The following is a 27,767-nucleotide window of genomic DNA, read 5'->3' on the forward strand; positions in this document are numbered from 1 at the left end:
TGCTTTTACTTATATTTTGAAACTGTAGAGATTGGGAACAGGCTGTCTGCTAAGAGAACAAAAAAGCCATAGAAAAGTCATATTAAAAATTCTGCAACATGGCTGACACCTACATCACATTTCTTACTACTTGCATCGAGACAGAATAGACGAATTTCTTAGCATCTCAGGCAAGATATATATTATAATGCATATATTGCATCTGAAAGTGTATAGATTTATTGACCTTGTCTGTAAAATGTTGACTTAAGTGAAAAATTTCAGCAGATCAAACTTTCTCCCCTACACATAGTGGTTGGCTAAGACATTGTCACTGAACAACACAAGACACTTGTTTCTCCTTAAGCTCACTGTTGTGTCAGCAGGGGAATTCCAACAAGCAGTTGTAGGATTTTATTTATATAGAAGTATCTTATCCAAAAGCAATATTGCTAAATGGGTTTTGTTTGTTTATTTGTTTTTAGAAATGTCCAGTATCCTGTTTTGTGATAACTTCATTAAATGACAGTTCTTTTTTAGGTCAATGTTCTGTACTGTCTGAACTGAGTGTTATTACATTTGATGGCAACAACATAGCCCTCTGTAATGTGGCTTCCTACATTTTAGTCAAGCTACCAGGAGAAATTATTATCGCTCATATTGAAAAATGTCCAGCTAATCAAGTAAGATACTTGCATACTGTCTCAATAATCATAAAAGTTTCTTTAATTTTTGTGATATAGATGTGAATGAAAGTTTGCCAGAGTGTAGCATGTAAGCAAGTTTGTACTCACAGAAAAATGGCAAGCTATTTAATTTTCAAAGAGTGTGTTTCATCAAAATTTCATCTCAGGTTAAATGCGTTAAATGCTATTTATCATACATTACAAAGAAATTTAATTGCAGCTTCTTCTGTAATTGTTAGGTATTGGATTCAGTTTGATCTGTGGCTAGGGCAACAGCAAACAGCTCCATTAGAATTAACAATTATTAAACCTCCACCAATAATACTCTAACATCCCTTATAAATTCTGTGCCTGCATGTCTTCGTCAGGTCTCCTCACTCACAAATCATCTTGAGGCCCCAAATACTATACTGCATTGTCAAAATACTAAAATATTTTCAATAGTGACAGTATTTTGAAATGAGTTTGGGATTAGTGTGAAGACTTGTTCTATCTCTGCATTGCCAACAAGAGAGGGTCCAGATAATTTTTAGATTGACAATTTAGTTGAGGTCAGTCTCATGCTTCAAGTCTCTAGGTTCAGCTCCTTTCCTTTGTCTGTATTATTATTTTATTGAGCCCTTGTATTTCGTCTTTGGTTTGTGGTAAAACAAGTTCCTCATCAGAAACCTCGCAAGGTTTCTTGCCTTCCCGTCCTTCTTTGTTGTCTTATCCAGTCCCGCTAATACATTGTAAGCAACTGTACATTTCAGCATTTAAGTCTTCAGTACTATGATGTTAGCAAGGTTTTTTTTTTTTTTTTTTTTTTTTTTAACTGCTGTCTTTTTGTCATTTCTTGGTAGCAGCCTAAGGGTGTAATTGCAGCTGACATAGGCAGATGACTTTTAGAAATTGTGTTTGTGGTGCTTTAGATTTTTGAGTGGGATTTTGGGTGTTTGCAGAATCTCATGATGCTGGTTGCAAGTTGCTGTCAATGTTAAAGCTGATTAGTCAGTGTTAAAGCATGTGATAGCTTCTGTAAGTCATTGTGTTTTCTTTCTGTTTGATCTACCTAAAGCCTCTTAGTTTAAATCCTTAGTATGTAAATCAAGTTTCCAAAAATAGTTCATAAAACTGTATACCACATTAATTGGAAAATGTGTATTTAATTTTATTATTTAAAATGAACATATTCAATTAGTTTAGCTAACAAGCTGATTGTAGAAGAACTTTCAAAGATAAAAATAACAGTCAACTTATCCTAGCCAAATAAGTATACTACTGAGTGTCATTGCACTTCTGATCTACTTTTTAATGTCTTTCAGAGCGCAAATTCAATAAGAAAGCTAGTAAGTAAATCTTTTTATACTAATTATAGAATACATTAATACATAATTGAATACATAATTGAAAAACAAAAGCAAAACAAACAAAAAGCAAACAAAAAACACCCTATAGCACTCTTCAGTGCTAATTAAAAATAATAATAGCCAATTTTGTTTGTCGCTATTCTTTCAAGGTTCCCCCTGCAAGCACTTCTGGACTCTGTTTTAAGAAATTAAATGTAACAACACCTTCAAATAAATTACTTATCAACCGTTTAGCAAGAAGGGTAAGTCTATACCACCAGTCTATAGCATGTGTATATTTAAAAGATAGCTGGAGAACTATTCTGTGGTAAAATGCGTTAGGTGAGATTTATAATGAATGCAGTATAGGAATAAGATTATTTTTGCAGTCCAGGTTCCCAGTTATTCCCAGTCCATATCCCAGTATGATATACTAGAAGAAGTTCTGAATACACGCGTCATTTATATGCCATTTATGCAATATGATGTGTCAAAGTTTTCTGAGATTTTAAAGAAGCTGAAAAAGGCATTTATGTTTGAGACTGTGTTTCCAAATAGTCCAGATAGAAGAGATATGTGCTGAGGTGCCATAGGAAGTGGTAGCTGTCAGGAAACTCCATGATTTAAGCACAATGACTACTGTTATTGCATGTAGCAGGGGCCATAAAGTACAAACTCTTTTTGTTATAAGATGTAAAGAAATGTAGAATACATATTTGCAATGCTGTTTTTGTCTCTAAAATATATTTGGTTCGTTTTAGGTAGTAGTGGATTCTGTAATTCAGTCATTACCATTTTCAAAACAAGGACTGAGCATTCAGGACACTGGTGCAATGTATGTCATCAACACCCCGGCTGGTATTAGCATCAAGTGGGCTCATGTTACAGGCATCATAGATATCCAGTATGGGTTGCATTCTAACACATCAGTGAAGACAGAAGGACTTTGTGGTGAGACTATGATGCCAATTAATTTTTATTCATATTTAATCATTTTTCATTTAAAAGTTGCACATCCCTATTGTATATAGGATCTGTTGTCTTTGTAGTTCTCTATGAGATTCCCATTAGCCACGCTTACAATCCTATTTGGAGTGGGCTTGTCAAATTCTGCTGATTACCATTAATTAATGCTAAAAATAAATGTAGATATATACTCTTTTCTGCTTGCATTTCAAAATATTTTAGTCGAGTAGTCCAGCAAAGAAAAAAGCCAAATCGAGAAGGGGCTGCTGAAGAAGTTTGGGTAGTGTCCATGTATTTCAATGATTCTTAGAGAAAGGAGTGACTGTGGGATGTTGGCAATGATTACAAATACAAATAAAAGGTGCATCTATGGGGTTTGAGTTTTCCCAGAATGCTGAATCAAAACTCAGACCTATTAAGATTAAAGCTAGGATCCAAAAGTGTGCTACAGGTGTCTCACAACTCAATTAAGATGATAATAAATCGATGTTTCAAGCTTCCCTAATAACCTCTTTGTAATGCTGCCAGTGTGAATTTTCTTAAAAAATGTTAGTGGGTATTTTAGGGTAATTTTAATTCTGTCATAAATTGCATCTGCCCCATATTTAACTGATTCTGGGGTTCTGCAGTGTAGCCCCACAAATAACCAGCACAGCTGGTGGAGTGGCGCTGAGACAGCAACAACAAGCAAACGTGTCAAAAGCAGTAGAAAGTAGTGCTACTATTAAATGCTTTTTATCATGAAATCACAATATCCTACGAATTTCTCTGTTCTATTATTCTCTTGTCTAGATTTGACTATTTAATTTTGACATTTTATTACTGACTTCTGCTGTGTTTTTATAGGAGGTAAACATTTTTGTTAATGCGTTTATGAATTCACACAGTAATGAATTCAGGTGCCTAGTGGATGCCAGGCATTTGAGGGGATTTTTTTGAAATGCTTCTGTAGAAAGGAATTGAGTAAGAAAAAGGCTGTCAATAAGGAAAACAATCTGTCCTTCAAAAGATGCCTTTGGCAACTTCTTGTAGTTAGAATATTTAACCATGTTCCAATAACGTGTTGGACCATCAGCACATGGTGCCCAGGATGTGCAGCTAATTTTAATGTCGTCTGCATTTCCTTCTGGGAAGTTATTGCCGTCCAGTATAAAGTTAGCAGGAACTGTACCATGTAGGTGTATTTGCCACACTCAGTGGCCTGTTTTCTCAGCAAATTTTCTTAAAAGGTGATCAACTATGGGAAAAGTATTATTGCTTAGAGTATAGGATTGGCATATTTTGCTGTCATTGAGCTGACAGTTAAAAATGTGTGTAGAAAGTCTAGACACAGAGCTGCATTCAGATGAGAATTCAGAAGACTAAGTCTCACAAGTAAATTTGATGCAGTGTTATTCTTACCTTATCAAGGACCCTTCTCTCCCAAAGGAAGTAATTGTTTGTTCTTTGAATGTGATGCTGTCTGTTCAGGGGTGTGCAATGGAGATCCAAATGATGATTTGAAATTACAAAACAGGACCATAATTACAAATATGGAGGAAATTGAAGTGTTCATTAAGAGTTGGGAAATTGAGAAATCAGTTGATGCAACAACCAGGAGGCCAGTAAGAGACTGCACCGAAGATAACTGCACATACTGTATGGAACTGTTAAATAGAAGCATTTTCTTTCCTTGTCACAAAAAAGTGAGTATAAAGACCAGAGGAGTGCCAGGTGAAAATTAAATAAAAGATATATAGTTAAGAAAAGAAAGTGATGCATTTTTTAGCATTTTGCTTATTTTCATGAGTTAACAACTGAATGGGTGGATATAAACCTTTGTCATGTTGCCTATGGTAATCAATAATTCTTCACGTGATGCTATGTGCAAAGTACACATATCTTAAAGAATCACTGTGCCAGCATGCCATTTCTGAGAGCATTGGGTAGGTCAAGCTCAAAGGAGAGCATTCTTGCAACACAATATGTGTTTCCAAAGAGTTATGTTTAATAATTGCTTGAGTGAGATCAAGCACAAATGCTTCCGCTGCACACCACAATACCGCAAAGCAATCTTAAATAGACTGCTCAAAAACTAACCAAATGAGACTAATGAAATTGTCAGTTAAACTGATTTTACATAAACACTCTGATGTTGGCAATTTATTACATTTCTAAAGGAAATCAGCTATTTTTGGAAACTTTTTGTAATGGGGATAGAGTTCAGACTTACGAACTACCACTAGAGGTAGCTAGTGCAGCACAGAGACTTTCAGAAGAAGGAAAAATGATGAAGCCTAAAATCTCTGGCGACCCACTTACTTTTCCTCCTTAATCCAAAATAAAAAGGATTAATTACAGAAGTGGCATTTTCTTTCTTAGAGATGGAAATGTCTAGATTCCTGGTTCAATTTTTATTATTCTGTCTTTACCCCCTTGGTTTGCTTTGCCTTTCTCTGCATATTTCATCAGAGACAAATGCTGTTTTTATTATATTTTATTGTTGCAGGCATTATTACAGTTACTACAGGCAGCTGAGCCCCTCTCTTCAAACTCTTATATCTTCCCTCGTTTTGCCGAGTTAGAAAAAAAAAATGAGAGAATTCTTTTTTAAAAAGGAGTTAGAAAAAGAGGAAAAGGTTTGATAGATATCTCCCACAGAAAATGGGAAGCAGCAGTGATTGACAGAAAATTTGGAATCAAGAAGGGAGAACAGCATCAGCAGCATTATACTTTTCATAGCTGCTTTAATGTTTCTGTTTAAAATAACTCAAAGTGAGTCTGAATAGTCAGAATTCTTGCTTTATATATGTTACAGGAGAACTTGCATAGCCTCACATGCAATGTAGATTGTGCCTTTTCCCGGTTTATAGGAAAATCTGACATAGCATCAAAATTTGCTTACACTTAAATGCATTTAAATACACTTGCACTACACTTACACTTAAATACACTTGCTTACACTAAATACACTTAAAGATTTGCTGAAAACATGAGGAGAACAAGGCTGTTGCACAACAGAGGACAGGCAGAATGGAGCCAATATTTGCTTTCTAACTGTTTTTAGTAAGTTTCTATGAAGAAAGACAACAGCAATGTTTAAGATTGTAAACTTTAAGTTGGCAGAACTGCAAGTGTTATTGCCAGTAGCACAGCAATCTCATTAGGATGGTGTTTCGTGCCTACTAATGAATATACAATTCTGAATAAATGATAATTCTTTTCCTTTGGAGATTACCTGTGGTTTCTTTTTTTCCCTTCAGCTCTGTTATTTCTGGTAACTAATGTTTAATTTTTTTAATAGAAAGGTCTTCAGCTTGTTAATTTTCCATTACATTGTGTTCCTAGGTTTCGCCACAGGAATTTTGTGAGAAGATGTGGATCAACAGTACTTATTTTTGGAATTATGAGTGCGATGCACTTTCTGCATATGTGTCTTTGTGCAACAAGCATAATATCTGCATTAAATGGAGGACGCCTGATTACTGCTGTAAGCTGATAGCGATGTTTAATATCCTACTGCAGCTATGTGCTGCTGCAGTGTTTACTAACGAGTAAAAGAAGTAGTTCTTTCTATAATTATTAGAGGTATGTCACAACATTGGTCAGTCAGGGTACAAGTTTTTAAAGTGTATTGCTTTAGTTGGAGTGTAGTGGATTGATTTTAATCTTCATTTAATTAATTGCTTACCTAAAGGGTATTGTTAAAAATATAAATGTATGCTTTTCCTGGTAGACACATTTGTTCTTATTAATCCAATTAAAAGATGAAAGAATGAAGGTACCACCTAATTTCTCTTTATGACTTTCAGCATTGAGCTGTCCGGATGGCAAGGAATACCAGCCTTGTGTACAACCCTGTGAAGCCAAGACGTGCTTGAATAAGTGGTTTTATGAAGATTCTCCCTGTTCCTATTTAAGAGAAGACTGTGTCTGTGAAAATGGGACTATCCTGCATAGAACAGACTCTGATCTCTGTATACCAGAAGAAAAATGTAGTAAGTTCTGTGTCAGTCCTCAGAGGATGTGAATTTGGAAGTTACCTTCTACAGAGTCTAGCTTTTATGTCAAGCTGTACCAGTTTGTGCTTTCATTTTACTTGAATCCAAGTGATGCAGTTGCTTTGGGAAAATTGATAGCCATTCTGCAGTTCTGAGACTTACTGTCTTTGCAGGGTACTCAGAAAGGAACAGGAGGGATAAGTTCTTACCAGTGCACTTGAATATGTTTTAACCCATAGCAACGCCTTTTCATTATTTTTTTTAAGTCTTTTCTTGGATTCTTTGATCATGATGTCCCAAAGTTCCCTTTTCTGTTTGGTTATTGCAATAGTTTTCTCAGCCTTTCTCCAGTAAACCGTAAGTTCTTGATTATAAATCTCTATATGGAGGCAAGGAAATGCTTCCTGATCACTCAGAAGCTAAAGCTATCAAACAAGATGCCTGCTTATATGCTAATGTTGACTGCCCCTCTTAATTATACTTTTTATCTGATGATTTTGATTCTATATGTAGCACAAGGTGTACAATTTGCAATTTGTAAGTCTCTGTAGCTTGGGTCCTGGCTACAGAGCTGTCTACTTGCAGAATTGCTGTCGTGAGAGATCAAACTAACAGAAAGTGGAGGAGAAAGACATTGAGAATGAATGTCCAAAACTAGTTTCAGAAGGATATTGAAGTTTATCAGGCTTAACTGTCATAGAAAATGAAAACTTTCAGTCCACAGAGAACTGGGAGAGTGAGTGTGAGAATATAAAATTAAGATAACAGAATAGTTAACTCTAGGCATCCTTATAAAAATGGAGGATACTTTATCTGAATTAGCTGCTATACTTCAAATCAGAGCTGAAACACTTTTCAAGAAGGTTGGCCAGAATGTTACAACATTTTGCCACTCTCTTTGCAGAGATTATTGAGGCTTTGGTGATTCCAAGTTGAAAAAAGAGCAAAAGTTTGCATATTTACCTTGAGTGAAGTAGAATTATATGTTTGCAATAGGTGTCTGCAACCATGTCTCTCTAATAAATTGAGATCGTTACCTCCAAACACTACACAAAATAACACAGTGACTGTGAGGATACTTTTGTGGCCAGTGTGCTTAAGGTGTGGATTAGACTGGGGTAGAGGGACACCTCTGAATGTTAGGATTTGAACTCATCTGCTCTTCCATTTGTAACTTGCATTTACTACACTTAATACTGTGTTCATTCTGCCAAACTTTTGACTTCTGTTAACAGACAAATCTATGTAAAACGTTTAACTTGGATTTAAAAATTGTTTTACTTAGAATTATAGAATCATAGAATCATAGAATGCTCAAGGTTGGAAGGGGCCTCTAGAGGTCATCTAGTCCAACCCCCCTGCACACGCAGGGTCACCTAGAGCACGTGGCACAGGACTGCGTCCAAGCGGGTTTGAAGATCTCCGGAGAAGGAGACTCTACAACCTCTCTGGGCAGCCTGTTCCAGTGCTCTGTCACTCTCACTGTCAAGAAATTTTTCCTTAAGTTCCTGTGGAGCTTCTGATGCTTCAGTTTTTGGCCGTTTCCTCTAGTTCTGTCAGTGGCCACCAGTGAAAAGAGGCCAGCACCATCCTCCTCACCATCCTACTTACTTACTTACTTGAGGAACTATAACTAAGAAGGAAGCGTTTGATCCCAGCACCTTTGGATCTCAGACTCCTAACATCTAGAGATGAAGAAGAAGTTGGTGTAGAAAACTGATACACATATTTGGAGAATGGCAGATACTCTGCACCAGCTGGGGTTAATAGAATATTTCCTTGAAACATTTTTTTTTTCCATTAACTCAAATTCAGACTTGTTTTAAGAAATAAAGCTAATCTGTGTAGTAATCTACTTCTTAATGTATTATGCAGTAAAGCTATCCAAATGACAGACTAATTTATACTTGACTGTAGAAAATTTTGTATTTTCTTGTTTGAGGGGTGTGATATTTTTCCTTCAGCATGTACAGATAACAAAGGACAACCTCGCTCTGCTGGGGAGATTTGGAATGAGTCCACCAAAGGCTGCTGCATGTACAAATGCCTAGAAAATGGAAGTGTTATTACAGTAGAACCCGAATGTGATGAGGATCCACCACCAGTTTGTGAAAGAGAAGGGGAAGTTATTGTCCATGTCCTTGAAGAGAGGGCTTGCTGCCCAAAGAAAGTTTGTGGTATGTACACAACCACACAAATCTTTATTAAATGAAGTATAAAATAAGGACGTGACATTCAGTGCATGCTAACTTGCAGACAGGGTGCAAGCTAGCATTTTTTTTTGGAAGTGATGTTTAGGTACTTGTGGTTGGTTGGCAGTATTTCAAAAAAGCCTTTCAAAAAGGCTATTTTGAGGGGTTGAATTTTGTTGTTTGTTTGTTTGTTTTATTTGTCAGTTTTGAGAACTGACTGTGTAGACATAGCTTACGTCCACTAGTGTAGCAGAACTTGTTAGGAATCTTGTTTATTGATATCTGTCCTAGATAGTATAAATATCTTAATGATCAGGACTTGTTTTTGAATAAGTCATAATAACACATTATTTTATTTTTTTTTCCACAGAATGTAACATGTCATTGTGCGAGGCCATTATTCCAACATGCAAAACCAATGAAAAAATGGTTGTTGGCTACCATGCCCTATCCTGCTGTCCACAGTACCGATGTGGTAAGGGAAATAAAAAAGCACTAGTGAGGGATCATTTTCCTTACCTATATTATCTGTTTTAAGCAAGCCAGCCTTAGAATTTGTTGTTGCTGTTGACAGAATGGAACACTATAAATGGCACCAGACAGTGTTACATCCTTCTCACATTCTCCAATAATTTTTGTATTTGTGATTCATGTCATTTTGATTTACAACCAATTTTAAGGTTTTTTTTTTGACTAAGAAGAATAACTTTTTTTTTTTTTTGGTATGAGTTCTGTGACTCTTTTTGAAAATAATGATTATTTGATATCTTGCAGAATGTGATCCTACAGTTTGTTTCAATGCTTCACAGCTGGAGTGCAGAGAAGATCAATTTATTGTTCAAGCAAAACAGGAAGATCCCTGTTGTTTCTCTTACCTCTGCGGTAAGAAGCCTTTAATGTTTTTGTGGGTAACTGAGGAATCGTCAGGTGTTTCTAAAACTAATCTACAGTTGTAAAGATCATGCCTTTACCCCAAAATTCTTGGAGCTGGGACTACAAATGGGTCAGGCTCTCTAGTGCATGAGTTTTCCTGTTTTTTTGGAATCTTTTACTTCCAGCATAATAGAACATGTTATTTGAACTGGAAAATAAAACTTGTTAGCAGACATTGCTGTTTATCCTTGCTTTATCCTATACGATCAATGCTGTCAGTGTGCTGTATCGTGGATTGCAGCTCGTTTTTGGCTGCTATCAACAAGCTATCTGTTTTTCAGTGCAAGTCCTGACCCCTACATGCTTTACAATGCACTGCTGCTTTATATATGTTTTTATATTTGAGTGCAAGTCCATTAAAGCTCTCCTATCCAGGCCTAAAATAAAACCTGTATCATGTAGGACTCAAATGTGCTAATTTTCTACTATCTAGAACTTTGCAAATGTCTGACTCTTTTTAATTTAGTTTGCGAATCCTGTATTGAGCCTGTTCCCTTGTGTAATGAAGGAGAAATTCTCACTGTTGACCTTAGCACCATACATTACTGTTGTCCTCGGTACTACTGTGGTGAGTGTAACTGCGATCAGTTCACTATGTAACTGTTATTAGCTCTGTATGTTATTAATATAATAAAAGTAATAACTTAATTTAGAGCTGAATCCCATCCTTGGTGTGGAGATATGAAATTGTCCATACATATATGTCTGTACATTAAAAATATCTCTAATGAAATGTACAGTTTGTATACTGTCATACCTCTCTGGCTCCATTCATGAGTGTTTGAGCACTTTCATAGTATTGTTAACTTCTAGGGGAAGGACTAGACTAGGGCTTTCAAATGCTATAGGTATGGCTGCTATTCAAACAGCAAGTAACCAGAAAGAGGTATTTGCACTGTGATGAAGTCACTTTGCTGTTACTGGTGTTATGAAAGTGTGCTCTGTGTTTTTGAGTCATGTCTACAAACATAACTGCTTAAGAAACACTATTTTCCCGACACAGATTGTTGGAAAAATAATTATTTAGAATATTTTATCAAGGGAAATACAAACTGAAAATTTCAAAGGAAATTTGTCTGAGTAAATTTTGATATTTATCTTTTCCCCTCATGTAGTCTGTGATGAAAACCTTTGTTCTGAACCTCCTGTGAACTGCATGGGTGACATGACACTTGTGAAGGAAAATATACCCGGGCAGTGTTGTCCAGAATGGCATTGTGGTAGTTATTATTTTATTCTTTATTGCTGCTGTTAATACAAACTAAAATTAGCTAATTGACTAACAAGTTTTTGCTGTTGTTCTCAGAATGTAGCTGTGAAAACACGACTTTGCTGGCTTGTAAATTGGTAAGAACATTCCTTTAGATATTTCTATTAATAGCACTCAGTATTTACACTTCCCTTTCCATTCGTTGTTTTGTTTAGTTATAAAGGGGAACAAGACTGAGCAAGGATTGGCTGCAACATTCTCTTGAAGTAATTTCACTCTGTATGTTTTAAGACAACAAAAGAAGAGAAATACTATAATACTGTTTTGTTCACTGTTCACAAGAACCAACATACTGGAAATTTCTCCATTTAAATAACTCTTACTTTGAATATTTAAGGAGGGTGAGCTTTATTATCATTTGTATCATCTGGAGAACTGTTTTAATTTGTTAATCTTTTAAGCTTCCTATTAAAAAGATTTAGCATTATTGGACTTAAAAGATAAAGCCATTAATATTTTCTCCTCACATATTCTCTCATGTTTTAAAAATAGGGACTGTGATGTGAAAAATCATTAAGAATGAATGTTCAAATTCCTATTATTACCACAATGAAAAGAGTTTCCTCTCTATTAAAAACCTGTGCTTTGCCCTTCTCTTCTCATATGAAGATGTAATACATGAAGTGCAAACAGAAGTTGAAAATTTGAATAATTTTTGAAAGATGTCTTGTAGAAAGCAGTATTTTACCAATACAATTATTACTGAAAAAAAATCATATGTTTGTAGAAAACTACTGTTTAGCCACTCTGCTCTTTATATTCATTCCTAGATAAAATGAAATACTTGCTCATGTTTAGAGACAAATACACTGAATAACTTTGAACCTGTTAGTGTTTTTTGAATGCACTGCAATTTTTCTCTTTTATGAAAGTGGAAGTGGAAGTGATAAACACAGTATTGTGCATTCTCTAGGTAAGCATTGCACTTAGCCATGCATGATTTTAAAAACTCTTTTATCTTTTCATCTTCAGGGAGAAGTTCAAAAAATTGATAGTAGTGTTTCCAGTGCTTGTGGATGCACTCACTACATTTGTGGTAACCTTCATATTAATAATTTGTTTGTTTTTTATTTAGAAATAAAGACATGCAAAATCACAGAAGTAGGGCCGTAATCACCTTTTCAAATATAAACATGCTTTTTTTCCTGATTTTATGGCTACTTAGTGGCAATTATGCTCTTTCCTGAATGCAGTCCTGGGTCATAGAAGCATGTTACGACTGCCCTTGCTTTCAGAGTCAGGTGCTGCCATATCTCCAGTAAAAGGCTAGAGATATGAAGCAGGCTCTGAAACCTAGTGTGAGTGTTTGTAGTCCACTAGAGGTGGTAAGGAGAGAATACCAAACAACAGAAAAGCAAACTCTGTATCTGTCTGTCGTGACTGTGCAGCTTTAAGGTTAGATCTCTCTGCTCCCTTTCTTTACTCTCTTCCTCTGCAAAGTCTATATTTCAGCCTAGCTGCACACTGAAGTGCTTGAGGCACAACTACAGTACAAGTATCCTAATGTCCCCAAATTAAATATAGGAATAATGTTTCAATTGGCAGAAAAGCTACCCTTTTTGGAGTGGCCATGAAATAAATACTGTTAAAAAATGTTTTTTTTTTTTAATAAGAAATAAAAAAAATCACCAGAAATACCAGAAAAGTTATCAATTTTAACGAGTCATGTGTTTTGTAGCATTTAACGAGTCATGTGTTTTGTAGCATTTTCTTAGGGTGAATTATATCCCTCCCTCCCACCATCTATAGGACAATTTAAAACACTAACCCAGTATAAAGACTGGAAGACTTTCCCAGGGCATAGGACCCTGCTTTTTTTTTTTTTTTTTTTTTTTTTTTTTTTTTTTTTTCTTCCCCTTTTCCCTATAGTGATTCTGGTAACTTCCTTTATGAAAAAAAACTTCTCTGGTGACACTGGTGACACTTTTTTTTTTTTTCTTTCGGTGCTAGAAAAGGATGATGTGTGCATTTTCCAAGACGTCACTGTCCTGAGTCCGGGACAATCAGTGGTTCAGTATTTAGATGGAGACCTTTGTTACACTGTACAGTGCTTACCAGAGAAAGATCCGAACACAGGATACAACGCCGTGCGTTTTACAATGGTCAACTGTTCTCAGCAGTGTGAAACTGTGAGTATTCCTAAAATACAGGAATGCTCACACACCGCAAGTGAGATAAAAATTTGTGTGAAGTTTTCTGCCAGTCCAGTTTGTTTAGCAACAATTTGAGAACTCAAAGGTGATGACACATGTATTCTGTCTTCAACCTTATTTTAAGATACATGATTTCTAGTAACATATGTGAACATATTGAAACTAGTTTTTATATCTCAGATAACAGTCAGGGGGCAGAAAATACAGTGGCATGTTCTGCACTGAGGATACTGCTGTTGGCCTCAATGGTGTCTGGTTATTACTGATGTCTATGATGCTTTGTTTCCACTGGGATTTCAGAGTAATTAGGATGATGTCCTAATATAGAAATTTAGGTTCCTTCAGACTAAGCAGTCCTGAAAATTGTCTACTGAAGAGTTGTCAGGGCTTAAGGTGGGCTTTAGATTTTTAAAGTCTAAAATCAGTGAGCCTTACTTGGATTTATCCCTTAATTATGTATATACATGTATGTATAAGCAAGCACACCTACTTTGATGCATATGTCATTTCTCATAACATTTTTTGTTTCAAAAATCAGCGGACTTTCATTTATTGTATCTTTTTAAAAAATGATAAAATGATATTTGATAAAAAAAAGATTTTTTTTTGTTTTCTTACTAGCATCAAATATATGTTCCTTCATCCAGTCACCATACTTGCTGTGGTACCTGCCAGAATGTGTCCTGTTCTTTTCATTCAGAGAATGGAACATTAGTTGTGCATGAAGTAAGTGCCTCTGCACTGAGATAGAAAATAACTGTAATGATACAATAGAGTGGTGTAACAGTCTTTATTTAGTTGACTTACAGTAATATGAATCTTGCTTCATGTCTTCTTACTGCTGGCAACACAGTTCCAGGATATATAACTGGTATAACTGGAAAAATGCACGGTTCTTTATAGAACCACTATTTCACAGTAAGTGAATACCTTATTTCACGTTATTGGTTATAGTGTATTTCATAGATATGTGGCCCTATATTAGATACAGATATGTGTATCTGTATTCCATAGATATATTTCAAGATATGTGGCTGCCATCACTTACCTAAGGTTGGATGTACTGTAGGAGCAGGACCACATGCTTAGAATTAGAGAAGCTGCAAAAACTTTAATATTTCTGCATATTGGGATTCCTACATCTCGCTCTCCTACTCTGGTTTCTACAGAAGGGAAGGGAAGGTTTGGGACCCTGAGTGTGAATTCCCGCAGCTGCATCTAGGAATTTAGAAGGCACTGTCACTTGGTTCATGCTAGCTATTGTATTCAGGGAAAAATACCTGAATTGCACAGTGTGCTGAGCAATGGGCTGGACAGTGGATCCTTGGCTCTATGGAGAGGTAGATGCTTGGGCAAGAAAGGCCCTTCCCTTTGCTGAGTGTGGCGGTGGGCAAGAGCGTCTCCACTCACTTCAGTAGATACTACAACATAACAGAATGACGTTTACATACCTGCAGGGCTTTGAGAAATAAGTGAATGTTTTGTCTTTCCTGACAATTTCCTGAATTCTGTTTGTACATTCAGGAAGGAAGCACCTGGAGCTCCAACTGCACAAACTACAAGTGTGCAAAGACCGCAGCAGGGGCTATGATACTGGGGTCCAGTGTTATCTGCCCCCCTTTTAATGACACTGAATGTACAAAGGTTTGTACTTTGGATGAGGTGAGTAACAATACCTGATCTACCCGAATGGAGTTTGGCCTGCATGAGGAAACACACGTACCTCACAAAGTTGCCTTAAATTAAAAAAAAGAAAGAAAGGTGGTAAGTAGAAACATGAAGCAAGCAATTTACAGTCTTGTTTTCAGTTTTTTTTTAAAGACTTTTTGACTAACAAAATATCTATGAAGAGTATGGAAGTTTCTTTTTGGAATTGTGCTTCAGATTCCTCTATATCAAGCGCTAATCATTATATATCTTACTTCAGTTCTGAGTAATTACTATGCCAAGTTTGTAGTGCACACACTTCAAATAAATTGGATGAAGCAGTTCAGAACTGTTGCTTATAAATGTGAGCTATATTAAAAGTTCCTTTAATTATGAAAGGAATAGGATGACAAGAGTGCATATAAATGTTATTATCTCTTAAAGTAAACTTGCATGGACTTAGCAAAACGTATCTGTCATACATGAACTGGTATCTGCCAACACCATAGAATGTGGGAAGAAATATGTAGTAAACCATATTCATTGCATGAATTCATTGCATATTTCTTTATAGTATACCATATAGTACATTGTATTTATATTATAAGCTATAAATAATAACAAATGTATAGAGAGGGTAACATCTCTATCTTGACTGCCAATTATACATTCAGCAGAAGTCCTGTATATTTGTTACATATGCTTAAAAAAATCTCTATTTCTTCCCTAAAGAAGACTATCCAAATTCATCTATCTGAAATTAATGCCTGTTCTACTTTGACTTTATTCTTAATTTTTTCCCTTGGAATCGTCTCATCAATCTTTATTAGAATCTTGACTTAATAACAGTGGTCAAGATTTTCAAGAATGGAACTCTAAAATTATTTCCCTGGATCTGCCTGACCTACTTTTAAGAGATGCCAGGTGTAGATCTGAGCTGGTAGCTAACAAGAAACCTCTTTGAAGTCAGTTGAGGATCTTTGCAGAACAAATGTGTATTGAAGAGGCTGAGTTTAAGTGTTCTTTTAAAAACTCTTGAACAGCTTATTCAGTTTTTTTTTTTTTCTCTGCAATGAGGTAAAAATGCATGCTAGCTCAATAGGATGGAAGTCTGAAAATTGTGTTTTGTCTGTTTGTATTTGGTGGCCTGCTTGATGTGTAGGTCTGGGTTTTCACTAAAAATGTGGATGCATTTCTTGCTTGCCCTCATTCCGTTTTGCTTGATGTCTCTCACTTGCACTTTTTTAATTTGGAAAGGACATTTTCTTCATTTTGATTTATTGTTGCCTCCTTGGCTAAGAGCAGCTTTAGAAGAAAGCAATAAAAAGTTTATTTTTATTTCAGAAAAAGAAGAGTACATCAGGAGATCTGAAATTCTGCAGTTAATATTTCCTTTACAAATGTATCTATGTATAATGTTGTAAAAAGTGACCTATAAGTTACTAGTTATCTGCTTGGCATGTGATCAGTATAAATCCTTCTATGTCACTGGCCAAAGCACATACATGAAAAAATTAAAATATCCTAACAAATGTCAGAGATAAGGAAATAGATGGTAGCAGATGGTATAAAAAGATGCTTAGAGAAACTAAGTGGCTGATTCAAAAGAATCTAGATCAGATAAACAATAACAAGTGTATTTTTCAGTGCAAAATCTTTAAAGGGTTTTTGAAGCAAACCATCAGCTGATACACATCTGCTTAATACTTTTGATTTCAACAATATTAATTTTTACTAGCTGGACATCTTTTAATTTGAAATATCTTGAAAGAGAATTAATCCTTGCATTGAACACAGTCTTTTTTGATATATTCTTTTTTGTTTTCCTAGAATGGAGGAACTGTGCAGACGTATAATGATGGCTGCTGCAAGACCTGTAAGTGAAGAAGGCCGCAATATGTGCTAGTTTGGCTTTGGTTTTGGAAGTCTGTGTTTTTTAACCTCAAATGCTGGGACATAAAGAAGGAAACAGCATGCAGTTCCCCCGCCCCTCAACAATCAGAGTTGTTATAGTTACTTAACTACTACTTATTTAAAGATGTTGCTTTATTTGGCTGCTGACTGGTGATTTTTAACATTATCCTTCTGGAGTATAACCAGATCTCTCCAAATCTCCTGAGGAACATGAAAAGCTGTCTCAATTTAAATAATGAAAAGATTGTTTTTATTTCTAAGCTGACTCTAAAATGTTGCCTATATAATTTTACCATAAAAGCTACGGATTTTTCCCCCTAAAATTGCTTTCTAATTTGATAATATTTTGAAACAAGTCTATAAACTTATCTGTTCCATTCCTGTATATTTTCTAGGGTCAGATTATGAGAATTATTATTTTTTTAATTGAAAATCAATTCTTTCCACATCAGAAAACATATTTACACTCGAAATGAGGAAAAAATTATTCAAAGTTAAATTATATTGATGGTAACAACCCTTACATAAAATTGACTTTTATTATTTTTGAATGCCTTCCCATTTTCTGAATGTTTATATAAAGGTCTAATTATTTATGCAGTTTTAAAAGCAGACTGAGAATAGAATCTGATTTTCTCTGCAGTGTTGAATAGGAAAGATTTTATTATCAGGTTATTTAATTACAGATTATTATCTATAATAGAATATATATTATTTTAGTAATTAAAATTCAATTTATTACTATATGCTATGTATATTATAATATTACATAAAAACAAAACACCAAACCGTAAAAGTAATTATGTAGGGAAACTTGCTGAATACCATAAAAAATCCTTCTTGCTTTATCAGCCTTTTTTGTGCTCAACATGAGAGTTAAAATGTACAAACAAATTAGACTTTATTTTTTTTTGACAAACCTCTCATTAATAATATTGAATAGAATGTCACAGACATATAAATATATATTGCACAGTAATTTATAGGATCAAAAAGTGCAAGGTATTAGCTACATATGTGAATTTCTGTTGTAAATAATTTCGCTAATGGGGGGAAATATCCATACTTACCAAATACAGAACAATACCTTCCAAATTATGTGGGTTTTGAAAGCAAAAGTATTTTGGTTCTATTATATGCAAATCATAGAAAAAATAGCTAGTTAAATAGAACAGAATACTTAAAAAAATAGAATGATCAGGGAAAAATATCACCAGAATTGTACTAAAATATTTTAATCAATATTCTTAATCTAAATAGCTAAATATTTTTGAAAATATTTAACCAACCACAAAAAAAAATAGCTTGGCTTTATTTAGAAAATTAACCTAAGAATTAATGATTTTCTGTTGACCAGGAAGATTCATATTCTGGCCATGTTCTGTGGCCTCAGGAAAGGCATTGTTATACTTCAGAAATACGTGCTGAGGTGGCTGCTAAGAGAAAAAAATACAATTTATGATTTTATTTTTCTTTGTATTTTTATTTTATTTTTAACTAAAAGCATGTGCCCTGTGGTGAAGCAGTTAAAAAGACTACTTATCAATAGAGCTTGCAGCACCTTGGGGTTTTAATGGGAACAAGTAATATTCTGAAAGAGCTTGATTCAATGCATGCAAAGTGAGTGCATATATTTAATTCTTACCTTGCCATAGAGTGACTCATTGCAAAAGTTTGATTTACAAGGAAACATCATTGCAGTTTTGCGTTAACCAGGAGAGTAATAAAGTTTAGGTCATCTTTAGTGAGACTTGAAGCAGTTGCAGAAGAGTTTCTAAATTTGGAAGAGTAACAGGAAGTTTCTCACCTTTTGCTAAAAGAAAAATGGCAGTTGGCAGTGTAAGAATTAATGAAATGTCATTTATATAAAAAATGTTTATGTTTCATGAGAAACTTATATTCCTAATAATTCTGCCAGGTTCTGGATTGGGTGTATTACCCTTTGCCATTAGCCCAGTAGTGACTACTGATAGTATTAATTGTGAACCAGGTATTATTTTTAATAATATATTTTCTTATTTTTTAAATAATGGTGTAAGCACTGCTTGTATATATGCTTATAGCTGTCACTACCATTAAATGTTGCCATATAGTTAACGGTATTGGTCTTGATATGGAGAGATGCTGATCCCCTGTTAGCCTCCCAAATCAGCAGTTTCCTAAAGCGTGGGTAGAGCTCACGGCTCGGCACCTGTCAGAGTTGAGTTCATACGTTTATGGTATATGCTACTCACAGTTCTTCCTCCCTCTCTTCATTTCTAAAATCATTTTTTTATACATGAATTTACTGTGCATGGTCGTTATCGTAGGAAATACTGTTGCTTTTACAAGTATCATCATCCTGAATTGCTGTTAATAAGAGGTTCTACACCAGATCCTGTCTCTGAATTTAAAGGCTGAGCTTTCTTTGTCTTTAAATAGAGCATCTCATCTTTGCAGATATGGATTTATGTCGTATTTCTTCTGTGTCACAAATGATATGTTTTACAAAGTTAGCAAAATGTGGGGAGGAGAGAGGGAGAAAATATAACCTCAAAATACAGCCATATGTTAATATATATTCTTTACACCCGTAATTAAGGAATGTTATAGAACCATTGCATTATGAACATAAATCTTTGCTTTTAGTGACATACAACTTTACAGAAAATTCAATTCCTTACTTAAGTAAAGAGCAAGTAAAGCTAGCATACCTGATACTGAATGCAGATCTTTCAGACAGTTGAAAGTAGGAGGGCTAAAAGTATATCAGCAGACATCTTATTATCAGACATCACCATTTTATGACACTGAATTGTCATGTATTTATGTATATGTGGCTTATAAAATACAGATGGTTTTTTAGCCGTACTCTGGAGTCAAACCAACTTTCAGATACCCAATAGAGCCTGGATTGCAGAATATACTGCAATTACTCACAGCTCACCAGTCTTGTTAAGAGTGCTTACCACACATGTGGGAAGGAAACGTACACCCGACCATGCAGGCATGTGCGAAAGAGAAGAAAAACTCAGCTGAATAGTGCTTATTATTTCATATGCTAACAAACCCAATAGCTGATTTTGATCAATAGAGGAACTGTAGATCTAAATCTACTACACAAATAGTCATAACTAAAAGTCTGGTATGGAGTGCAGCATGGAAGATTTTACATTTAATTGTTTCAGAGTTGTACTGTGATTTTTATTATGCACTGGATAGCTTTATTTCTCAAACACTGAAATAGATATATATGTATATCTCCCAAAATGTATGGGAAAATGCAGTATTTCCATAATCTCCATTGCCTTTGTGCTGACTCAGTGCTACATGCTTCAGTTCTGGGTGGTAAAAGCTGCACCATACTTGGGAAATATCTGCATCTCCCTCTTTCAAAGATTCCTTGAAGCTATTCTTTCTCAGGAAGACAGCAAAACCTATATAATTCTATCTAAATGTTAAGAATCAGAATAATGTCAAGGTTGCAGTCACACTCAGCTTGCAATCACAACTTGTCGTATGTCATATTTTGGAAATATTCTAAAATGCAGGATCAAAATTGTGTTTATTTTCAGTATTCCTATTAAATAAGCAGAATACCTTTCAGTCAACCCTTCTCATATATCCAGTCTTCCTATTAATACTAAAAGCCAAATTTTTCTGTAATTGTTTTTTTTTATGTAAATCTTGAGATATGTGTATTACTATTTTTTTTGTATAAACTAGCTTTAATGGGGCTTTATATCTCAGTTGTTCTTATATGTCAGCTATAAAATCTGTAAGTTTTGAAAAGTATTCATTAATGAGAGTTTTCTTTTTAAAAAAGGTCATATTAGAGAAGCAGGTTTTACATTAATGAGAATTGTATACAATTATTAAAATTATTTTAATAGCCTTCAATTCTTAATAATAAACACAACTTAGAAAGTACATTCATTCAATATATATTTTCTGTATTTTATTAGGTAAAAAGGAAGATAGAATTTGCCAGAAAATGACAATCAGAACAACCGTAAGAAAAAGTGACTGTATAAGTCAAAGCCCGGTAAGCACAAAACAAATGGTATTTCATGCTGTGCCTGCAGCATTCCAAATCAAGTGTTAAAAAGTGAACTAAAGCCATCAATAAGCAATAAAAAATGCTACCTTCACAAAAGCAGACCTTTCACAACATTCTGGGAATGTTATCCTACTTGTAGATGGAATAAAATTAACTGGTTTGGCTCATATATGGCTGAAGGGCAGAGCCCTCCTACCTGGAAAAACATCTGGCTCCAAATGAAAAGTACACAGTGTAATTGCTTATTATTGAAAAAGGAGCTGAACTCATCACCGTGAAATAACAAAAAAAAAAAAAAAAAAAAAAAAAAGGAGTGTAAATATTTCCACTTAAGTTGTGATGGAAACATAGTTACCTTCCTTCTTAAAGACCTTAAAGTGTTATAAATTCACCATCTCCCTTATTTATGGTTCCATTTAAGTCATCTTATTTCTCAGCTTTGCTGTAGTCCTGTCTATAACACCTCGGATATATCTCCAGAATGTGTTTCTCATCTAGTACTTAAAGGAAAAGGATTTGACCCAAAATATCGAGACTTCGAGAAGTCTTCTGAGAAGTTTTTGTTGAAGAAACTAAATAGTCATAAAGAAAGAGGAGAGAGATGTATCCTCAGGTGCTAATGCACTTTACCCTTTCCCTCTCCAACTTTCAAGGAGAAGGGGTGACTTTCACTCATTTTGTTTAGAATACTGTTGCTTTTCAGCAGTGAACATGAAAAGATTGTGTTTTTAGCTTTGTTAAAAGTTAGTCATTTGTAATACCAAGTTTTTTTTTTTTTTTTTTTTTTTTTTGTATCCACAGCACAGAGTTTTGTTTAAGGTTAAAGTAGAGTACATGACTAATCAATACTCTTCTGTTTAAATAAACTTCATTAGAAATCTGGCTACACTTAGTACAAATGAATTATAAAGAGTCCTTCCCAAATGTTAAAATGGATTCTCATTCCAAAGAACTTTGGAATATTGTATCTTGAAAACAAAACCTGAAATGTCTAACTCAAGTTCTTCTTTTACTAACAGGTAAATGTGGCGTCTTGTGATGGAAAATGCCCGTCTGCAACGATTTTTAATGTTAATATTGACAGCCACTTAAGATTCTGTAAATGTTGTCGAGAAACTGGGACACGTAATCTGACTGTGCCTCTATACTGCTCAGGAAATGGCACTGAAATCATGTATGTCATTCAAGAGCCTATAGACTGCTCGTGCCAGTGGAACTGAATGCTGCTGGGTATACAATTTTGTCTGAAGAATGAAAATGAGTTGCCTTTCACCAAACTGTATGTTTTGTCCTTGGATGGATAGAGTCTCATCAATTATATTCATAATATAACCTTTCATGAATTTAGTAGAGGCTTTTTGTTCTACAAATTTCCTTTTAAAATATTGACATATATAGAAAGAACTACATAAATCTTTTTGAACCAGATATAATTTAGTCAGAATCCATTTATATACATTTTCAGATGTGCTGCTGAAAACTGGTTAATGTGTTTCCATGCTTTTAAATTTTGGATTATGGCTACCTGTCCAAATTCAGAAATTCTCAGCAGTTCTTTTACTTAGGAACTTTCAGTTGAAGACCTTTGGAATTAATGCTTATGAGAAAGATTTATATTGTGTTTTTGAGAACAATCCTAACTCTTTTTTTTTTTTAATAAATGAATTCAACTGAAACATTTTTATCTTGCTGAAAAACCTATCTTTTGATGTAAGATATTGTCAGACTGGAGTCTGCTTAAACTGGAAGTCACTGTGAAACGTGATTGCAGTTTGTAAATACCTTCAGCAAATTTTCAGAGTATAAAGTAAAATAATAATAACGTTTTTAAACCTTTGATATTTACTTAATTTTGTTATTTATGTTATAAGTACAAAGCATTGTTAGGCTGAAGAGTTCAGGCTTCTGTGCCTTCGTTACAAATATCTAATAGCTTTGTCTGTTACGAAGGGTTCTATTTTATATACATTTTGAAGTTTTTACAAGTAAGAAATTGGCTATTAGCTGTAGAGTAAGACTCTAACAACTATGCATGCATTTATTACCAAAACAAGGGAGCGCACATTTAACTATTCATAGTGGGTTTTTACCCTTTGCTTAATAGTTTGATTTTTTTTGTTGTTAAACATATTTTAATTAAATACATTTTTTGAATATTGAGATTTAGACTCATTTCATTGGACATTTCTAGGACTCATTATTTTTGAGTCCACAAAAAAAAATCTAATTAAGATATATATTTTGAAGGGTATAGGTGAGCTAGGCATGTAGAATCAGGCTGTGAATACCCATGATTCAGCATTCTAAGTTGAATATGCTCTCCCTTATACCACATAATCATACCACATAATATTATCTATTTACAAGCTCACTGATTGTAACCTAGTTTAAATAAAGACAGTGGGACCTCACCGGGACCAGTATTTTCCTTGTTGTAAGTTATTTTCAAATTAAAATTCTTGTTTAAAATTCTGAGAACTTCTTGGCAAAGCTTTTTTTTCAAGCTGTTATCATTTAGTTACAAAGATGAATATAATATAAGATGAAAATAATTTTAAAACTACGGCTATTTCCTTCTGAATCTTTAAACTTTCTGTATATTCGTTTTGATAGATTGTGAAGAAAACGTTGAAATCTGTCTTTACTAACAAGACTCTGTCATCTATTCATTGCATCCATAAAAAACACTGATTTGGTTTAACAATTAAAGAACAATCTGTTGTATTATCAGTAAAATATTTAACTGTTATAAAGAAATAGTGATGACCTAGAGATGAAGGGCCATTTTGATAAAGTGTCTCATTTGCACACTGTTATAGTTTGTGTGGCAGATATTCCAAGGAATTATATATTAGAGCCTAGAACAAAAATATTCTGTGATATTGCCGAAGGGATTTGTGTATAGAAATTTTTATACAATCCAAGTATGGAAATTTAATTATATTCATAGCCATAAAGTTTGTGTATTAGTATAGCAAAAGAAAAGGACCACTATTCAAATTAAAATAGATCCTTGGGACCTTTTATTTTATAAGAACATAGATAATAATCCTATATTTATATCAAGAGAGTATGGGACAAAATTTCTTAATGAGTTTTGCATGTGAGAAATTTCAGAAAGATCCTACAAGCTAGCATTTGTATATACAGTGACAGAAGACTTGATGAGTTTTAGCTGAATGCAATGCTTACTGTAAACAAAGTGGTTTTGTAAGATTTAGAGATGTATTTGTAAATAAAGAGAAATTAATAAATGTTATTTTGAAGAATCATTATGTATGCTGACATAACAATGTTGATGTACTTAATTTACCTATGCCAGTGAGCATGAACTCTAATGCAGGATCTTAAACTACCCTGGAATTATGAGCATATAAACTTCAGATTAGTTCCATGGTAATATGTACAAGGAAAAAGAAATCTATTAAAATATTTTGCCCTGTTACAGCATTTGGTTTAAATTCAACAGTCAATGGGAACAGGGTCAGGATCCTCCCTAAAGCCTACAACAAAATGCTGTATTTTCAGTGGAGTGAAACTGATCTAAGACTGTCTGTCATTTAATTTTTTCAAATTCTGACTTGTTTGGCTTGGTCAGAAAGTGAGCATCCAATAAACCTTGTGGATCATTTTCTGGACAGTCATTGACCCTCTACCTTGATGAAGATAAAATTGGCATAATGTGGCATATTTTATGTGAACTAGCTCTTGCAAGCCTTGGAGCAGGTACAAGTGAGCCTGCAGTGTGGCAAGAATTTTCTGCTCTAAATCTTTCCTCAGTCTATAATTTATATAGATGTTATTCCACAGTTACACCTGCGGCACAGATGCCCCAATCCTCTGCCCTGGCGTTACACATAACCTGCACAGGCATCTCATGAGCTGCTTTTGGAAGCTGAACCAACTCAACTTAGTAAAGCACCAAAAATTAATTAGTTCAGTATTGACTAACAGACCGTTACTGCATGCGAGGTTTCCTCCCTTTTATCAAATCATTTCTACTCCATGCCTAGGAATGCACGCCTTTCTGTAACTCCCACACTTCCAGCAGAACAGCAGATGACCCAAGGAGCCCTGGTTAGTTGTGTCCTTTGCCTCATTCATAATTTATTGCACCTGTCCTTCATTCCTAAATTTGCTGTCCTGTTCTCCTGGTCGTGCTTGCAAATGGAATTTCCTGAATTAAAGGCTTACCAATAAGACTATGTAGTTTATTATTTTTAGGGATTTAGATAAATATATTTCAAGACTTGGAATTAGATTCAAGTGAATATGCCTCTGCTGAATAGTAAGGCTTTGCCCATATTATTTATAATATTTATAATAATATAATTATAATATATTAATAGTATTATTTATAATATTAGTCTTTTATAATTCCGTTGCCTTACCAGGTCACTTGTAGTTAAGACCCATTTTTTGCTTAGTTAGACTCCATATATTTGCATGATTGATTGCCTTTCTGCAGGCAGGGAACTTCCCAGATCCATGTCTCTGTAACAGTGGTGAAAGAGTGGTGAAAAAGTTGGATCCACTGAGGCGCTTTGTTGCCAGTTTCTTTGGAGAGCAGGATGAGGCATGAAAGATTTTGTTTAAATATAGTTAAAAGAATATGACTATAAACTATATAAGAAAATAGATAGAAGAATATGCTCCAGTGTGACACGAAGTGCCCTGTTCATCATGTGCGGCAGTGCTGCTCCTGGTGTGACTCTTTTTTTTAATATATATATTTTTCCAGTAAGAATTTAAAGGACAACACCCATTTCTAAATGCAGACATTAGTCTTTATGCAAAAATTTACTGCCAAATAAATTTAGCAGTATTTAAATTTAGCCAATAAATTTAGAGTTGTGACATTTATGACAATAGCAGTATAGCCAACACAGAGGGGCGACATGAAATCTAGGAAATGAACAGAAATTTTTAAATGTGGAGTGGGAAGTTGGTACTATTTTCTCTAGCTTAGGTTGGGTTTCACAATCCTGACCATTCTGGAGAATATACTTTCAAAAAATATTCAAGTGAAGGATTCTTTAGAGTCACATATCTCATCACTTAGTATGAATGCAGGAGGAAAAAAAAAGGCTTTTATTGACCAAAGATTATGAGGGAAAGGGATTGTACCTAATACTGGGTAATGAGTTTTCTATTATTCTCTCTCTAAAGGCAAGGTGGAATGTACAAGGAAACGGGAAATGTTATTGTCTACCCATTCTCATTAACAAGTTGCCATGATTTAGGGGAGATTTGAAGAAAAATGAACTCCAGCAACTGCAAATATGATTCATTTACTAATGCTTTGCAGCTATATACTGACATTTGGGGAATGCTTTTTCTTAGCCCATTTTCAAAAATAATTCAAATATAGACCATTGAGGTCGTCATGTGTCTACTGAAATCAGTGGTAAAACATTCCTTAAGATTGGAGGGAAGAGAATGTTACTCAGAGGAGCTGCTTCCACAGGCAGGGTTTAGATGGAGAAGGGAGGGAATTGAGAGCTTCTTTTCTACTGGTTTTGGATTCTGGGGGAAACCAGGAGTGAATGGTGGTAAAACTTAATCATCAGGCATGCTTAATAGAAGGAAAATGGTTATGTTTTGGGGAATGTTCCTTTGTTTCTGTGGCATTTCTTTTTGAAAGTACTTGCACATTTTAAAAGCTCAAAAATTGTAGTTTACTGCTGAGATTCAGCTTGGTTGTTTATCTTAGGTTCCCCAAAGAGCTGAATGAGGATCTTTCCGGTGACTCCACCGCAATGTCTGTTTCTGCCCTAGGACTAATAGGACTAATCTCTGTTTTTCTCTTTTTTTTTTTTTTTTTTTTCATGTTTTATGGACAGGATGGTGCAGGAAACTTGTGCAACTGCTGTATTCCAAACCGCTCAGAGTCAGCCTTTTTTTTTTCATGTTAAATTTAAAATTTAAAAATGTCCACTAAGCCTCACTGGTTTAAACGACACAAGGTAGTAATTTATGCTAGTTGCTTTGATTGTGTTTGTTACTAAGGGTTTTTAATTTATTTGTTTCAGATAGATACACTTTGCAAATCCATTTTGCTTAGATGGAAACTACTCTTTTAAAGTGAGTCAAGAACAGTATTCCAGGGAGCAACTTTTGTTTTGGGAGCATATTTCGTATGGACTTAGGTAAGAAAAGCCTGCAAACATAACTCTACATTTTTTTCTTTTTAGTGTAAAATGTATGCATTAATTAAAAAAAAAAAAAAGTCCATACTGAACCCCACTGCTGTAAGGATAACCAGCTTGTTTTGGACACTAACAGAGGAACAACTGGGCAGGAATCCGAACTAGGCAGAGTATGTGCCACCTGGGGAAGTTAAGGTAAGAACAGACACTGATATCAGTGATCCTGACTCTCTGGCCAAATATGAAGCCATTGACACTCCTGGCACCGAGGCGGCTGTGTTGTGTAGGGAGCGAGAGGAGAGGAAACCTGGGGAGCGCACGGGACTTAAGGGACAGCTGGGCTTTGTGTCCTGCCCTGGGGGAGGCAGGGCCAGAGCAAACAGATGCAGATGCAGGATGTGTCTGTGGGAGGGATAAATACAATTGCTAGTTTTCTCCTCTGGTGTCTTAAGTGTTTTAGCACACTTTTGTTTTGAAGCCGTTGTGTTTCAAATACAAAGCAGGTGCTGGGACTGTAATATTTCTTTTTCT

General features: G+C 34.8%; 1 protein-coding gene across 2 annotated transcripts in view; it reads left to right on the plus strand.

The window, feature by feature from the left end:
* OTOGL (otogelin like) overlaps positions 1-22,429 on the plus strand; it is an 83,597-nt gene extending 61,168 nt beyond the window's left edge. For both annotated transcript variants that reach the window (XM_088531204.1, XM_088531205.1), the window contains 21 exons: positions 520-662; positions 1,970-1,993; positions 2,164-2,256; positions 2,755-2,944; positions 4,430-4,644; positions 6,287-6,428; positions 6,751-6,936; positions 8,904-9,116; positions 9,502-9,606; positions 9,906-10,013; positions 10,531-10,632; positions 11,180-11,284; positions 11,371-11,411; positions 12,307-12,370; positions 13,285-13,463; positions 14,109-14,213; positions 15,012-15,131; positions 16,965-17,010; positions 18,967-19,038; positions 20,993-21,072; positions 22,107-22,429. In XM_088531204.1, the coding sequence (XP_088387330.1) occupies positions 520-662; positions 1,970-1,993; positions 2,164-2,256; positions 2,755-2,944; positions 4,430-4,644; positions 6,287-6,428; positions 6,751-6,936; positions 8,904-9,116; positions 9,502-9,606; positions 9,906-10,013; positions 10,531-10,632; positions 11,180-11,284; positions 11,371-11,411; positions 12,307-12,370; positions 13,285-13,463; positions 14,109-14,213; positions 15,012-15,131; positions 16,965-17,010; positions 18,967-19,038; positions 20,993-21,072; positions 22,107-22,307 (2,534 nt within the window). In that variant the 3' untranslated portion in view covers positions 22,308-22,429. The remainder of the gene's footprint in view (positions 1-519; positions 663-1,969; positions 1,994-2,163; positions 2,257-2,754; positions 2,945-4,429; positions 4,645-6,286; positions 6,429-6,750; positions 6,937-8,903; positions 9,117-9,501; positions 9,607-9,905; positions 10,014-10,530; positions 10,633-11,179; positions 11,285-11,370; positions 11,412-12,306; positions 12,371-13,284; positions 13,464-14,108; positions 14,214-15,011; positions 15,132-16,964; positions 17,011-18,966; positions 19,039-20,992; positions 21,073-22,106) is intronic.
* The last annotated feature ends 5,338 nt before the right edge of the window (positions 22,430-27,767 follow it).

The sequence above is a fragment of the Tinamus guttatus genome, unplaced genomic scaffold (genome assembly GCF_059628265.1).
Source record: "Tinamus guttatus ecotype Peru unplaced genomic scaffold, ASM5962826v1 Tinamus_guttatus_pri_ptg000399l, whole genome shotgun sequence".
Classification (NCBI taxonomy): Eukaryota; Metazoa; Chordata; class Aves; order Tinamiformes; family Tinamidae; genus Tinamus; species Tinamus guttatus.